The following is a 16,301-nucleotide window of genomic DNA, read 5'->3' on the forward strand; positions in this document are numbered from 1 at the left end:
GTTTTACCTTGTTCTACCTCAATGCACAGTGCTTTGATCTTTATGAGCAGTATGCTTGACAAGCTTTTCACAATATCTTGGTACATGTGACAATAATAAAAGCTAATACTAATATCAGTAACACTATTTCCCTTTCCAGCAATGCTGCCTGACCTGCTGAATGATCCCAACATTTTCTGCTTTTATTTCAGATTTCCAGCACCTGCATTTTGTTTTATTTTATTTGACTGAGGAACAAATTATAGCCCAGTGAGGAGCCCACTGAAGATAAAAAAAGTATTTGTCACTTGTATATCGAAACATACAGTGAAATGTGTCATCTGCACCAAATCATATCAGTGAGGATTGTGCTGGCCGCCAACATAGCATGTCCAAAACCCACTAACCCTAACTTATGTCCTTGGACTGTGGGAAGAAACCAGAGTGCCCAAAGGAAACACACACAATCACGGACAGAACGTACGAACTCCTTACGGGCAGCAGTGAGAATCAAAACCTGATCTTATATTTGGCACTATATAGTGTTGCACTAACCATTACGCTAACATGCCACACCCCCGACATTGAAATTGGTGTGAAGGCATCATATACCTGCTTCAGTGGCACCCCCAGTGCCCGCAACACGTTAACGTGCTCCCCAAAAACAGCCTGGCGCAGTTGGACATCAAACTTCCTCTGCAGAGGCAGCAAGAGAAAGCAGCCAAAAAGCGGGTCACCAAACGAGACGCTCTCAAACTGTTCAAGAAGGCTTATGTACAGGTCATGAAAGGAGGCCAGCCCTGGGAGGGTAGCACTGAGGTCCAGCGAGTCCAGCCTCTTCTGCTGACAGTAGATGATCAGGAGGGCGGATAGGTAGTCACGGATCGCCAGCTCCAGAAACAGGTTGCTGCCCGTGAGGAAGACACAGCAGAGTCGCACCAGCTTGGCAGCCAGAGGCAGTCCCTGCAATATGCCACCTCGCCAGGTCTCCAGCAATAGCACGCACTGGAGACTGCTGCTCACCATCTCTACCAGGTTCTCGGGAAGACAATCCACCATCTTGCCCTTCGTTTCCTCACGGTTCACACGGTCATACAAGTTGATCAGGGGCAGGAAGGCCCAATCAGATGGCAGGAGAGGACCGGCCATTTCCGGTAGTAGCACAGATTGGACCAGGTGGGTCCGGCCTGCGTAGGAGTGCTGGGACCGCAAGACAGAAGCCTGGAGGTGAGCAAAGTGAGAGAGGTAATGGGCACGGATGGTGGGGAGCTGGTTAAAGGCTTTGCACAGCAGCGTGCCACGGGTTGGGCTTGCACAAGTTCTCTCGGCAGCGTCCCCGTGGCATCCGAGCCTCAGGATGTTCGAAAGGTCTTCTGCTTCAGGGCCACCGGATGTGCCTTCCCTGTGAATGCAAAGAAACAAACCGCTGACAAACCGAACTGCCCACTCTTAATGCTAGTGTCCTATACAGCTAACACAGGCTGTGACAGGAAACATTCTACACACAGCAATACACCCAAAACTTAGCAGGTCTGTGGAGATGAATAATCCTGATTCTGATTCTAACACAGAACATTACAGCACAGTACAGGCCCTTTAGCCAACAATGTTGTGCCGACCTTTTAACCTACTCTAAGATCAATCTAACCCTTCCCTCCCACATTGCCTCCATTTTCCATTATCCGTGTGCCTACCTAAGAGTTTCCTAAGTGTTTCTGATGTACTTGTTTTACCGCCACTCCTGGCAGTGCATTTCATGCACCCAACACTATGCACATAAAACTTACCTCTAACATTCACCCTACACTTCCTTCCATCACCATAAAATTATGGCCCATTGTATTAGCCATTTCCACTCTGGGAATAAGTCTCTGGTTCTCCACTTTGTCTATGTCTCTTATCATCTTGTACACCTCTATCAAGTCACCCCTCTGATCCTGCTTCTCTCCAGAGAGAAGAGCTCTAGTTCACTCAACCCAACTTCATAAAAAATGCCCAGGCAGCATCCGGGTAAATCTCATCTCTAAAGCTTTCTTCCTATAATGATGTGACCAGAAATGAACACAACATTGTGGTCTAACCAGGGTTTTACTGAGCTGTAACATTATCTCAGGGCCTTTGAACTCACTCCCTAAACTAATGAAGGCCAACACATGATACGCCTTAATAAACCTATCAACTTGCAGGGCAACTTTGAAGGGTTTATGGACACAAAGATCCCTCTGTTCTTCCACACTGCCAAGAATCCCTTCTTTAACCCTGTATTCTGGTTTCAAATATAACCTTCAAAAGTAAACCACTTCACACTTTTCCAGGTTGAACTCCATCTGCCACTTCTCAGCCCAGCTCTGCATCCTGTCAACATCCCACTAAAACCAACAATTCCTGATACTATCCAAAACTCCTCCAACCTTCATATCATCTGCAAACTTACTAACACACCCTCCACTTCCTCATCTAAGTAATTTATTAAAAAAAACACAAACAGTGGGAGTCCTAAAACAGATCCTTACAGAACACCACTGGTCACCCACCTCATGTTTGAACACCTAGCCCAAGTTCAGAAGCTGAAGAGAAATTACTGACCACTTTGTGTTGCTGTACTCACGGTATCAAAGCCTGGTTAAAGGCCATCCCGGAGAGGAGGTCGTAGGCCAAGAACTCACTTCCTGGCAGCAGCCGGCTCAGCAACATCAGGGCAACGTAGTGATACAGTGGAGCCTGCTGGGCAACTTGAGGACTGACAGCAACCTGAAATCGATAAATAGCATAAGAATTTTATTTTCTGATTGATTCTTATCATTGTTATTGAAAGTAGGAGAGATAATGGGTAAAGGGAACTAGAGCACTGAACAGTCTGGGGACATGAGTCCAGGCAATCCATGATTAAGAAAATGACAGGCAATGGGAGCCAGGCAAACATGGCACTCACCGAGTACTGAAACTACAGCGTACATATCATGGGCTCTGGTCCCTGCTTGGGGGTGGGAGGAGGGCAATCAAAACACTAGTTCCTGTACAGCAAACAAGCCCCGTATCTGCAGCACCAGCCAAGCGGTGGACTTCCTACTGAAGAATGCCACTTACCGTCTTGGATGCCAGCTTAAGCACAGAATGCTGGAGGTGGAACTCGTGCCGCAGCAACCAGGCAGACCTGTGGTTTATTGGCGGGCTCCCCTTACAGCTGTGCACCAAGTAATCCCTCAAACCTTCGCTGTGCAGGATGGCCGAGCACTACAAACAGAGCAGGCAAAGGAAACAGGTGAACGTTGGTGTCAGGAACAAAGCTTGTCACTGCCTGTCAGGGCGCTCCACAAGAAGAGGGAGCTGTGAATCCCACTGAAACTGAGAACAGTCAGGCCCTTCTGCCCACTATATCAGTGCCAACCTAACTCACTCCATCTACCTGCACATAGTGCACATGTCTGTTCATGTGCCTCTTGAAAGTTACCATACCACCTCCCTGGCAGCACTTTCTATACACCCTCCACTCTCAGTATAATATATGCCCCACACATCTCTTTTAAACCTTCCCCCTTTCACCTTAAAGCTATGCCCTTCTAGTATTGGGCACTCAGGTTGGGCACAGGAGTACATTCAGCCAGAGACTCATTCCACCGAGATGCAACAGAGAGCGTCATAGGAAGTCATTCCTGCCTGTGGCCATCAAACTTTACAACTCCTCCCTTGGAGGGTCAGACACCCTGAGCCAATAGGCTGGTCCTGGACTTATTTCCTGGCATAATTTACATATTACTATTTATGTTTTTATTACTATTTAATTATTTATGGTGCAACTGTAGCAAAAACCAATTTCCCCCGGGATCCATAAAGTATGACTATGACTATTTGACATTACCACCCGAGGAAAAAGACTGCTAATGCCTCTCATAATTGTATAAAATTCTATCCAGTTGCTCCTCAGTCTCCAACATTCCAGAGCAGAAAATACAAGTTTGTTCAACCTTTCGCAGCAAACTGTTTCCTTAATTCCCGATACCGTTCGTGTTTCCTAATTCTTTTGCTAACATCTAAGGTTCTGGCCTCTTATCCTGGAATCCTTGCTCAACTTTTGAGGACAGGGAAGAATCCACGGGAACAGGATTAGGCCCTTAAACTTCCTTCTGCCATTTGGTGAGATGGAGGCAAATCTATGGGCTAACTCCAAACACTCATTTTTTCCTTTAATAACCTAGCTAAAGAAAAAGATACAATAAATCTGCTCGGATGTGGAAGGAGAAAAAGAGTTGTCTACAGACCAATTTCAATTACTGTATTGATGATACCATTGTACAGAGGGGAGATCTGTCACATGTTGCCTCTTGATGCAAGTGCAATTAGTCACATTCACTAATAAGTGATACTTACTGATTAAGCATAGTAAATTTAGAATCAAAACTGAACTGTCAATAGATACAAAGATTTGAAGGACAAATTGTGAGAAAAGCAGGTATACAGTGGTCTGATAACTCAGGGTCAGGTCAACACATCACACTGGTGAGGCCCAATACATCAAATCTTCTTTAGCAGACCTTTGGCTTGGCAGCTAAACACAGGGCAGAGAATGACTCAATCCATTATTTGTTGTGACAGTTTAGCTTCATTAGATGAGGCATTGAGTTCAAGAGTCAGGAAAATGTGTTTCATCTTTTTATAACTCTGGTTAGGCCGCATGTGGAATGTTGAATTCAATTCTAGCTGACCCACTCTAGGAAGGATGTGGAGGCTTTGAGGAAAGTGCAAAAGAGATTTACTGGGGTGCTGCCTGGATTAGAGGACATGTGGTATAAATTCCTTGGTGTCCACATTTCCGAGGATCTCACCTGGTCCCTGAACTCTTCCATCTTGATCAAAAAGGCACAACAGTGCTTTTATTTCCTGCGGAGCATCAAGAAAGCTCACCTCTGTCCCAGGATACTGACGGACTTTTACCGCTGTACCATTGAGAGCATACTCACCAACTGCATCTGAGTGTGGTATGGCAATTGTCCCGTATCAGACCGCAAAGCACTCCAGCGTATGGTGAAAACTGCCCAGCGGATTATCGGCACCCAATTGCCCACCATTGAGAACATCTACCATAAACGCTGCCTGGGCAGGGCGAGAAGCACTATCAAGGATGCATCTCATCCTAACCCCCTAACCATGGACTTTTTACTCTCCTCCCATCTGGTAGGCACTATAGGAGCCTCCGCTCCCGCACCATCAGGCTCAGAAAGAGCTTCTTCCCTGAGGCTGTGACCCTGCTGAACCTCTCATCACAGCGCTAAGCAGTATTGCACCCATATTGTACTGTCTCAGTACTTTTATATTTGTGTGCTGTAGCACTTACTTTTTATTCACAGTTATTTTGTAAATAACACTATGCTTTGCATTTCTGGTCAGATGCTAACTGCATTTCATTGGCTTTGTATCTGTACTCGGCACATTGATAATAAAGTTGAATCTAATCTAATCTAATAGGGAGAGGTTAGACAAACTTATTTTTTCCCCCTGTAGAGTGGTGGAGGCTGAGGGTCGACCTGACAGAAATGCATAAAACGTTAAGAAGCAGAGACAGACTAGACAACCAGAATCTTTCATCGCAGGGTCGAAATATCTAATACTAGAAGGCATGCAATTAAGGTGAGAGGGAGTAAGTTCAAAGGATCAGACTTAATTGTTATTTTCTTTGCAATTTAACAATTAATTGCCTGCTTGTATTTTATATGACTACTTATATACGTGTAACTGTTTAGCATGTTTCCTATTGGGCACTCAGTTGTTCAGTGTGCCCCCTAGTGGTTACATTTGTATGATTTTGGGTAGTTCTGGAATCTTCTCTGGTGCAGCATTATCTGAATAGGGGTTACAAACTGACTGACTCCTATCTGTGAATTTGAATAGAATGTTCTTCTTTTATGGAGTATAATGAGCCGACCACGAGGCTGTGCCATCATGTTCCTTTTGCTTCTTCTATCTCTTCTGCTACTAGCTTCTATCACTGCCCGTTTTCCAACTCTCTCTGTGCGATTAATGCTTAATAAAACAATCTGAAGCAACAAGTTTTGGGCCTCTATCCTGACTTCTGAAAGGACCTTGGATTAAAACATCAGACTCCAACAATATGTAGGGCTGGATTATGCTGCCAGGAGTAATAGTGGAGACGAATACAAATAAAAAAAATTCTACAGATCTGGCTCATTGGTGAGACTGGCAACTGGGAAGCTGCATGGCCTTGCTTGTTGTGCAAGCTGGGTCCTCGTGCTGCAGGGGGGACATGCCAGAGGTGCAACGGGAGAGAACAGAGGCACTGGAATCTGTACTGGGTTGGGGACTGGCCCTTGCCAGCTGGCTCTCCCGTCATAGCTGCTCCCCGGGTTCCTTCCCTGGAAGACAATTTGGATTGCCCTCATCTGCAGCTGCCCCAGTGCAGCATGGAGAACAGCTGCATGCTCGTTCTTGCAAAAACGTGGCTCCAGGACAACATCCCAAGCACCATCAACCTTCAGGCCTTGCTACTCAGGGACTTGTGCTAATACTATTTTGTGATAGTTTGTGCTATCATAATTATATGTGCCATGTGCTGTGTGTGACATATGCACTGTGTTTTGTACCTTGGCCCCAGAGGAACGCTGTTTCATCTAGTTTTATGAAATGTGTATGGTTGAATGACAATTGAATTTGGAGTATGGTAGAGGCATTTAAGTAGCACGTGAATATGCAGAGAACAGAGGGTTATGCACATTGTGTAGACAAGAGAGATTAGTTTACTTAGGCATTTAATTAGTTTGGCACAATATCATGGGCGGAAAGAACTGCTCCTGTGCTGTACTGTTTTATGTTCTGAATTGGGACTCCCACTGCTAAGTTGGCAGATTTTGCCTTTGATATTTTTGCAACTTGTTAACTGATTACCAACTCAAAGGACAACAGCTCAAATAAAAGCAGAAAATGTTGGAAACACGCAGCAGGTCCAGCAACATCTTTGGGAGGACCAGCAAATTTTACGTTTCACATAGAAGACCCTTTCTCAGACCTGTCTTCAACCTGTAATGTAAACTCTTTCTCTCCATAGATGCTTTCTGGCCTGCTGAATGCTTCCAGCATTTTCTATTCTTGTTACTGATTTCCAGCATCTAGAGTTTGCATTTACCTAATGGATAGTGCAAATTTGCTTCCTTGCAAACTTATGCCCACTATAATTATGCCCAAGAGAAAAACACTCTGATTCACCTGAAATCACCAGAGGTCACACTGTTTTCTTTCCTGAAAAAAAACTCTGATTCACCTGAAATCACCAGAGGTCACACTGTTTTCTTTCCTGAAAAAAAACTCTCATTCACCTCATATCACCAGAGGTCGCACTGAGTTCTTTCCTGAAAGGTGCAGAGCTTAACCTGCCACCCTCATGATTTTAGTTGGTGTCTATAATCACCCCAAGGACCACTCTGTCAGCTACATTCCTACAGGGGGAATTAATAGCACAAAGAGAGGAATGAAGGTAGGTTTATTGCCTTTTCCTCATGATTATTCATGTTGCTGGATAATATCGATGTCTCACGTGTTACACATCTTTGTGTCGTGATAATGATATTCAGGAAGCTAGATGTCACTGTCTATTGCAATCACTTCCTCTCTCCAATGTACACACAAGGTGCAATCAGACCATATCTGTGATGACAGCAAGTACTACAGCCACCATAACAGGACTACAACATCAATAACTTCCATTTATATAGCACCTTAAAAAGTATTAACACCTTTAAAGGTGTCAAAGTGGTTGTTGTGATGCATCTAGTGTGGTAGTATGGTGGGTAGTGCTTGTCGCTCTCCTTTTCAGCTTCCGCCACTGGCTAGCAGTCTTGCGAACAGGAGAGCTGAACGTGTAAGTCTCTCTCTGACAGTACATAGACTCTCCAACAGTAAGCCTCATCACTGGTGACACACGGAAACTGAACTCCTTCCAGAGTCAGGCTGAACTACAGAGGATGGGGAGGAGGTCTGGTCCCTGCACATATAGCATGTAGGCCCACCATTATGTGGACACGCCCTGGTGCCCATGAACCAGATCCCCAGCTATGGGTAAATAGCCCCACTGCCTTGTGGGCAGCCTCTGGAGACACGAAGGCTACCAGAGTAAACCCAGACAGCAAATCCAGAGTGGAGACCCTAAGGTGGCTGGGCATCATTGAACATCCTTCCAGCAGCTCCTACATATTGGTTCATAAGTCTTCCTTTGGATAACACTGGTGAGGCCCAGAGGGGGATCTTGACGACTGGGTATCTCAGGATCTCCATACATTCCGCCCAGGCTTGTGATGATGATCATCATCGCTCATTGACCTTCGAGACAGATAGATGCCAACCAAAGTTATTAAAGCTTTTCTATGGAAAGAGACGGTTACCTAGGTTCTCCCTATGTTGTGAGCGTCCAACTTCTGTACAGCCCGTATACACAGCATTTGGGAGACTGGCAGGATGAACTTGCTGGATTCTCAGGGCTACTGTGTAACAACTCAGTGCACAGACACATTCCTATTTTGAGAACTGTCCAGGTCACAAACAGTTCACAGGAACAGAACCCGCCAGTCTCCCAAACACCTTAATTCCTAACACTTTAAAGGTATTCTCCAGCAAAAATTTCAAAAGGTGGTCTTCAATCCTTTATCCCATCCATACCCAGACCTTTCCGGATGTGATGTGACGTGACTGGAACTGAGAACAGCAAAGAAGATTTCAGCTACAAAATCAAGATCCTCCTTCACTATTATATGTATCTTGAGTTTCTTAAATTAATTTAAAAAATTGCAACTAAACCTCCAGGGAGTAAAGTATTATTGGCCTGATGATCTGATTGGATTTGAGACTTAGTTAATACAAAAAGAATTATAATACTACATAGACATTATCATTTAAAAGCAAGATATTTAGTACTTAGCACTAAGTTAGGTGCCTTCTTTAACACACATTACATAAATTATGCTCCTTCCTCGAGTCACTTTTGTTTGTGCTAAAAGATATTGGAGATCATTAACAAGCAACTGACATATTAAGAGCATCATAACCACCATCCCAACATATCAAAAAGCAAAATCCTACACTGCTGAAGATCTGTAAACAAAAATGAAAGGCTGGAGATACTCAGACTTGGTAACATCAGTGAAGAAAGAAATAATCAACATTTTAGATCAATAATAGCCTACAGCCCATCTTATGATACATCAGCAACCCAAAATGCCAAATCTATTTCCCTCCCCACAAATGGGGCCCAACGAGCTGAGTACTTTCAGAGTTTTTATCTCTCCCACAGAGCGGCACAGTTTGTCAAGCCACTGTCCCACAGCTCCAACAACCTTGATTCAATGGTGACCTTGGTGTGCAGAGTCTACACGTTCTCCCTGTAACCAGGTATTCCAGCTTCCATCCGCATCCCAAAGACATGGAGGTTAATTGTCCTATGTAATTTGCCCCTAGTGTGTCAGTTTTTTTGAAGTCTGTCTTGAGCCTTGGGGCCCATCAGGCTGGCGTTTATGCCAGATTCTGTGCCGTGAAGCGACTGAGAGTACGAGGCTGCCCCCCCCCCACCCCCCCAGATAGGGCGCCAGTCTATCACGAGGTTGACTGGAGCATTGTGTGGTTGAGTGCCTTGCTCAACAAGGATCAGTGCTGGGTCCATTGTTATTTGTCATCTATCTCAATGATCTGGATGATAATGTGGTAAATTGGATCAGCAAGTTTGCTGATGATACAAAGATTGGAGGTGTAGTAGACAGTGAGGAAGGTTTTCAGAGCCTGCAGAGGGACTTGGACCAGCTGGAAAAATGGGCTGAAAAATGGCAGATGGAGTTTAATACTGACAAGTGTAAGGTATTGCACGTTGGAAGGACAAACCAACGTAGAACATACAGGGTTAATGGTAAGGCACTGAGGAGTGCAGTGGAACAGAGGGATCTGGGAATACAGATACAAAATTCCCTAAAAGTGTCGTCACAGGTAGATAGGGTCATAAAAATAGAGCTTTTGGTACATTGGCCTTTATTAATCGAAGTATTGAGTATAAGAGCTGGAATGTTATGATGAGGTTGTATAAGGCATTGGTGAGGCCGAATCTGGAGTATTGTGTTCAGTTTTGTTCACCAAATTACAGGAAGGATATAAATAAGGTTGAAAGAGTGCAAGGATGTTGCCGGGACTTGAGAAGCTCAGTTACAGAGAAAGGTTGAATAGGTTAGGACTTTATTCCCTGCAGCGTAGAAGAATGAGGGGAGATTTGATAGAGGTATATAAAATTATGATGGGTATAGATAGAGTGAATGCAAGCAGGCTTTTTCCACTGAGGCAAGGGGAGAAAAAAACCAGAGGACATGGGTTAAGGGTGAGGGGGGAAAAGTTTAAAGGGAACATTAGGGGGGGCTTCTTCACACAGAGAGTGGTGGGCGTATGGAATGAGCTGCCAGATGAGGTGGTAAATGTGGGTTCTTTTTTAACATTTAAGAATAAATTGGACAGGTACATGGATGGGAGGTGTATGGAGGGATATGGTCCGTGTGCAGGTCAGTGGGACTAGGCAGAAAATGGTTCGGCACAGCCAAGAAGGGCCAAAGGGCCTGTTTCTGTGCTGTAGTTTCTATGGTTCTATGGTGCTATGGTACACGCTGCCTCGGCCGAGGCTCGAACCCACGACCTTCAGATCGCTAGTCCAACGCCCCAAACCACTTGGCCACGTGTCAGTAACCAGTGGTATTTAGGAAGAACTGATGCGAATGTGGGGAGAATAAAGCTGGAGCAACACATACAAAATGCTGGAGGAATTCAGCATGTCAGGCAGGATCTAGGGAAAGGAATAAACAGTCAATGTTTTGGGCTGAGACCCTTTACTCCATCTTTCTGTAGGTGCTGCCTGACCTGCTGAGTTTTTCCAGCAATTTTTATGAATTATTCTGGAAGTCCAGCATCTGCAGAATCTCCTGTGTTTCACAATAAAGATGGATTGGTGTAGAATTAGTGTAAATGGGTGTTTAATGGTCAACACAGGCTCTTGGGATGGAAGGGCCTTTCCATGCTGTATAGTCATAGTCATACTTTACTGATCCCAGGGGGAAATTGGTTTTTGTTACAGTTGTACCATAAATAGTAAATAGTAATAGAACCATAAATAGTTAAATAGTAATATGCAAATTATGAAATAAGTCCGGGACCAGCCTATCGGCTCAGGGAATGACCTTATAACCAATTCTCTCCTCTCAACTGAGACCAGCAAGAGCCGCACATCCAATGATCAAACTTCTTGGTAACAAATTCCTCAATCATAAGAGGCACAGCGTGTAGGTGCAGAAACAGCTTAAATCTCTAAAACCAATGAGGAGAGCTAGAAGCCCTACATTACTCCACAAAAGAGAGACATCCACAAACTCATCCTGCCCATTCTGCAAAGAATAAATTCTTTCCTCCTGCTTTAAAGACTGAAATGATGCAAAAATGCCTTACCTTTTCTGCCAAGCCTTTGTGCAGAACACAGACGGTGTCCAGTAAATAAAACAATGCAATCAGGAACACGAAAGGGGATTTGGATCCTGTCAGGCTGAGGTGCTGCATTTCTCCAACACAGCCCAGTGACACAAGGCTACGGACAGTCTCTGGACCTGGATAGCAGGACTTAGGGTTACACAGGGCTGAATAAGATCTGAGGAGAGACAACAGCATGAAAAGAAATGGAAGAAGTTTGTGTACATGATTTCTACTAGTGCAGGGAAGCATTTGCACATTAGCAACCTCAAAATATTGAAGGAAAATTAAGCTGAATCTGATGGCAAAGGTAAACCAAGACAGTCAGAGAATTAGCATCGATCACAGCCATTGAAAAGCAACATCTTTTAACCACCTCCTTTGCCACTAAGGTCTCAGAATCTGATCACGATTTGCTGGTCCCTCCATCTTAACCTACAGTAATGGGCAATCCTATCAGATGTGCCAGACTCTGCAAAACTCATCATTCATTTCTGCAACACTGGCTTTTCCACCACATCGAGATTGCAGTTCAGAGGGAGATCACAAAATATAATCACATCAGCCCTACACCAGCCACTCACAAGCCAGAGCCACTCAATAAAATCATTTATTCATATTTGCCCTTAACTCTCACAAACATCTTGGGCACTTTGAATCATGAAGCTCAACCAGCATCTCAATTGAGATATCTGAGAAGAATTAACTTGGATCCTTGGAACTTGGAGTTGACTGCCTTCAACAAACCTGGAGAATCACTCCTTAAAGGAGGTCCCCTCCGAGGTCAGCATTATCCAATGCAACCATATAGCAGCTTTCTTTGCAGTACGCTGGAGCTGTTCTACATCAAGTTATTTGTTACGAACGATAAATACACCTATACTTGTCTCAAACAAAAAAATTATTCACTAGCCATTCACTGGGATAGTGAATCTTTCTTACAATGGAGTTTTGGATCAAAAAATTCTGAAGACAAAAGATACCCCTGCTCCAATGCCCCAGATATTAACTGCTAACTGGACCACAGATGGGAGCTCCTACATCCAACCATGAATCCTATATAGGTTGCTCTGCTGAATCACTAGAGCTACTGAACAAAATAACCTACTGACTGCAGAAATGCAGGGCATTACTATAGCTCGAAATACATAAACAGATATACGATGAAAACCCAGGGACTGAAGGCAAGGACCATGACCTATGTTATTTTGCTATCAAACTGGCTCTAAGAAACAAAAGAGTTTCAAACCTCTTTGAAATTACATACTCACGATTACTGTACACATGCACATGCAATTTGCAGTTTCAGTAAACAGGGGTCTGCTTACCTGAGGTCCACAAACATCTTCTCTAATGTAGGCTGATTAAGTAGGGGAGACAAGGATTCCATCCAAAACTGCTCCAATTCTACTAAGCACTCAACAGGTCTATATGAAGGCTGCATCAAAGTCAAGGGAAATTAGTTTTAGAGGGATGTGGTCAGGGGAAATGGCTGCATGCCAGAGCAACACACATCATAAATTAGTGAATAAAAGATGTAAACAAGTAGATATTCAGAACTGAAAGTAGAAAATGCCAGAAAACACTCAGCAGCATCTGTCAAAAGAGAAAACGGATTAATGTTTTTAAATCAAAGACCTTTCATCAAATCTGGGAGAGTGAACAAGTTAGTTTTTAGTTGCAAAGAAGGGATGGGAAGAACAGAGACTACCTTTGATATGTGCAGTCACATTTACTATGAGGAAAAGAAACTAAGCCATCTGGTTGATAGATTATAATAAGGGCATATGGAATGAATTCAAAGTCATTCAGGATATCTTGACATGCAACTGTCTGCTCACTGCCAGATCCAGCTGAACCAGAGTTCTTGGATCTGAAACCTTATTTCAGAATTTAGTTCAGTCAAGTGGAAAGTGATGCATTTTAGACCGTTAACAAGACATACACAATAAATGACTGGGCTCAGGGATTGCTGTAGAATAGAGATATCTAGGTCTATGTAGGTTGGAGGAAGTAGTGTATGGAGTACAGGAGTTGGGATATTGTGTTACAACATGTACAAAGTGTTGGCTGTACCCACCTGGAGTACCTTGTGCAGTTCTAATTGCCATGCAATAGGAAAGATGTGATTAAGCTAGATAAGGTGCAGAACAGGTTCACAAGGATATTGCTTGGGCTAGAGTGCTTGAGTTATAAGGAGAGATTGGATAGGTTGGCATTGCTTGCCCTGAAGCAAAGGAGACTCAAGAGAGACCTCACAGAGGTTTATGAAATTATGCAAAAATAGGGTAGATACTCAGTCTTTTTCCCCAGGTTAAGGGTTCTAAAAATAGAGGGGAGAGGATTAAGGTGAGACATTTTTTTGGGACCACTCTCTCCGTGATTCCCTTGTCTATTTGTCCCACCCCACTGATCTTCCTCCTGGCACTTATCTGTGCAAGTGGAATAAGTGCTACACGTCCTCCTTCACCACCATTCAGAGCCACAAATATTCCTTCCAGGTGAGACAACACTTCACCTGCAAGTCAGTCAGTGTCACCTACTATATCTGGTGTTCCCAGTGTAGCTACTTCTACATCAGTGAGACCCAATGTAAATTGGGGGACCACTTTGAGAAGTACCCTTGGTACATCCACAACAGGAAGGATTTCCCAGTGGGGTAGCCAACCATCTTAAATCCACTTCCCACTCCCATTCTGACATGTCACTTCATAGCCCTCTACTGCCATGATGAGGCCTCTCTCAGGTTGGAGGAGCAACACCACATATTCTGACTCCACACTGATGGCATGAACATAGATTTCTCCAATCAGGTAATTTCACCCCCTCCCCTTTCTGTTCCCCATTCTGGCTCCCCTCTTACCCTTTCTCTTCTCATCTGTCTATCACCTCCCTCTGGTGCCCTCTTTCTTCCCTGTCTCCCAAGGTCCATCTCCTCTCCTATCAGATTTCTCCTCTAGCCCTTTACCTCTTCCATCTATCTTTCTCACTTCATCCCTCAACCCACCTACCTACTTTCCTCCTCACCTGGCTTCACCTAACACCTTCTGGTCAGTACTCCTCCCCCTCCCCCCACTTTCTTCTTCTTCCAGCTGCATTCCCCTTCCTTTCCAGTCCTAATGAAGGACCATGGCCTGAAACGACTACTCTTTATTCATCTTTCTACATGCTGCCTGACCTGCTGAGTTCCTCCAGCATTTTTATGTGTGTTGCTGAGAAATTGGGGGACGTATTTTTTCCACACAAAAGTTAGCGGCAAACACAGGTACAATTACAGCATTAAAAAAAAACATTTGGACAAGTACATGGACAGGAAAGATCAAGAGACCAGATACAGACAACGAGACTAGCTTACAGACGAGTTGGACCAGAGGGCCTGTTTCTGTGCTACATAAATCCATGAATGATCAAATTACAAATAACTCAATAAAATGAAGAGCTGGAAATAAAATTATTCTGACGTGATAAAAATAAGCAGCTGGCTCCTATAGGGCCATTTAGACTGGAGACGTGTGATGGAATATCAGTTGTAATAAGCCACTGCAAATTCACCATTAAAGTGAGAGGTAAAATCTGAGGAGAGTGCACTGCAATGTTGAGGGGAATAAAATGGCATTAGACCAGAATTAGTGCAATAGGATGTTTGATGATTGTCATGGACTTGCTGGGCAGAAGAACCTGCTTCCAAACTACAACACTAGGTTGTGTCATTTGACAGGAATTAACAGTTGCATAAATGTGCAATGACAAGGTGCAAGATAAGGTGCTAGGGTTTAATGTTACCTGTTGGCTGAGTTTGCTGTAGTATGTCGCAAGGTAGATGATATACGTTGAAGTTAGCTGTCTCACTCTATTCCAAGTCGATGGACAGCTGAGCTCCTTAAAGCATCTTTTGACAAAGCCTTCCAGAAGTGGCTTGATACCTTCCACATGGCTCCAGTCTAATGGCGGAGGGGGAATGTGTCCCTCCTGGTCCCCAGAACTAAGGGAAGGGAACAGAGAAGTTACCAACTGCTCTGCTTTGTTAGGCAGAGAGTACGTTTGAGAAGAGGGAGCTCTGCAGGCTCTCCTACTTGAATAGTTGGCACCTGCAGATTGATCTCAGTCTAAATATGGCCAGGACCAGAAAGAGAAAAGAAATGCAAGCATACAGAAACATGGAATAACACAGTACTGGTGTTGTGCCAGCTCTTTGAAACAACTGTCCAATTCGTCCCACTGTCCTGTTCTTTCCTAAAGGATCTGTACCTTCCTTGTACGTTGATCTGATGTCCATACTGAAAGTTATTACAACAACTGTATCTACTGGTTTGGATAAGTTCGTTAAAATGTTGTTTCCATGCCGAATAACTTCACCATTCTATCGCAGCCTGTGGATTCCAGATCATAATGTTGTGTAAAAATAAAAATTCTCTTCTTCCATCAATTATTAAATCTGTGGATACTTCCCCATCCACCAATCAGAAACCTTCATCTTCATATCTCACAGAGCACTAGCAATTAATGAAGTTCTTCTAAAGGAGGTTATTGATAATGTAGCAGTGAATCAGTAAGAACACAAAATTTAGGAGGGGATAGGCCACTCACCCTCTGCCACAGTTCCCCCACCTGCTGCATTATCAATAACTAGCTTTAGAAGAACTTCATTAATTGCACCCTGCCAGTCAGTAGATCAGGTCTGATTTGCCCCAAAGCTCATCTTCTGTGCCATTTCCCAATTTCCTGTTCCTTCAAAAAGGCCTCAATTTTCTCTTCAAATATTTCCAATGATCTAGTCTCAAAACCCTCAAAGGTAGAGAATTCTAGAGAGCTACACACTATCCTCCCAGCAACAC

The 16,301-nt window shown here is 43.9% G+C and overlaps 1 protein-coding gene across 2 annotated transcripts in view; it reads right to left on the reverse strand.

Moving 5' to 3' along the window:
* Window positions 1–16,301, reverse strand: part of rpap1 (RNA polymerase II associated protein 1) — a 174,932-nt gene that overhangs the window by 32,740 nt on the left and 125,891 nt on the right. For both annotated transcript variants that reach the window (XM_063052697.1, XM_063052706.1), the window contains exons 17-22: window positions 15,250–15,448; window positions 12,795–12,904; window positions 11,449–11,644; window positions 3,067–3,213; window positions 2,588–2,730; window positions 592–1,381 (exon numbers count right to left, since the gene is read on the reverse strand). In XM_063052697.1, coding sequence (XP_062908767.1) covers window positions 592–1,381; window positions 2,588–2,730; window positions 3,067–3,213; window positions 11,449–11,644; window positions 12,795–12,904; window positions 15,250–15,448 — 1,585 coding nt within the window. The remainder of the gene's footprint in view (window positions 1–591; window positions 1,382–2,587; window positions 2,731–3,066; window positions 3,214–11,448; window positions 11,645–12,794; window positions 12,905–15,249; window positions 15,449–16,301) is intronic.

Source organism: Mobula hypostoma, chromosome 1, assembly GCF_963921235.1.
Source record: "Mobula hypostoma chromosome 1, sMobHyp1.1, whole genome shotgun sequence".
NCBI classification, from domain to species: Eukaryota; Metazoa; Chordata; class Chondrichthyes; order Myliobatiformes; family Myliobatidae; genus Mobula; species Mobula hypostoma.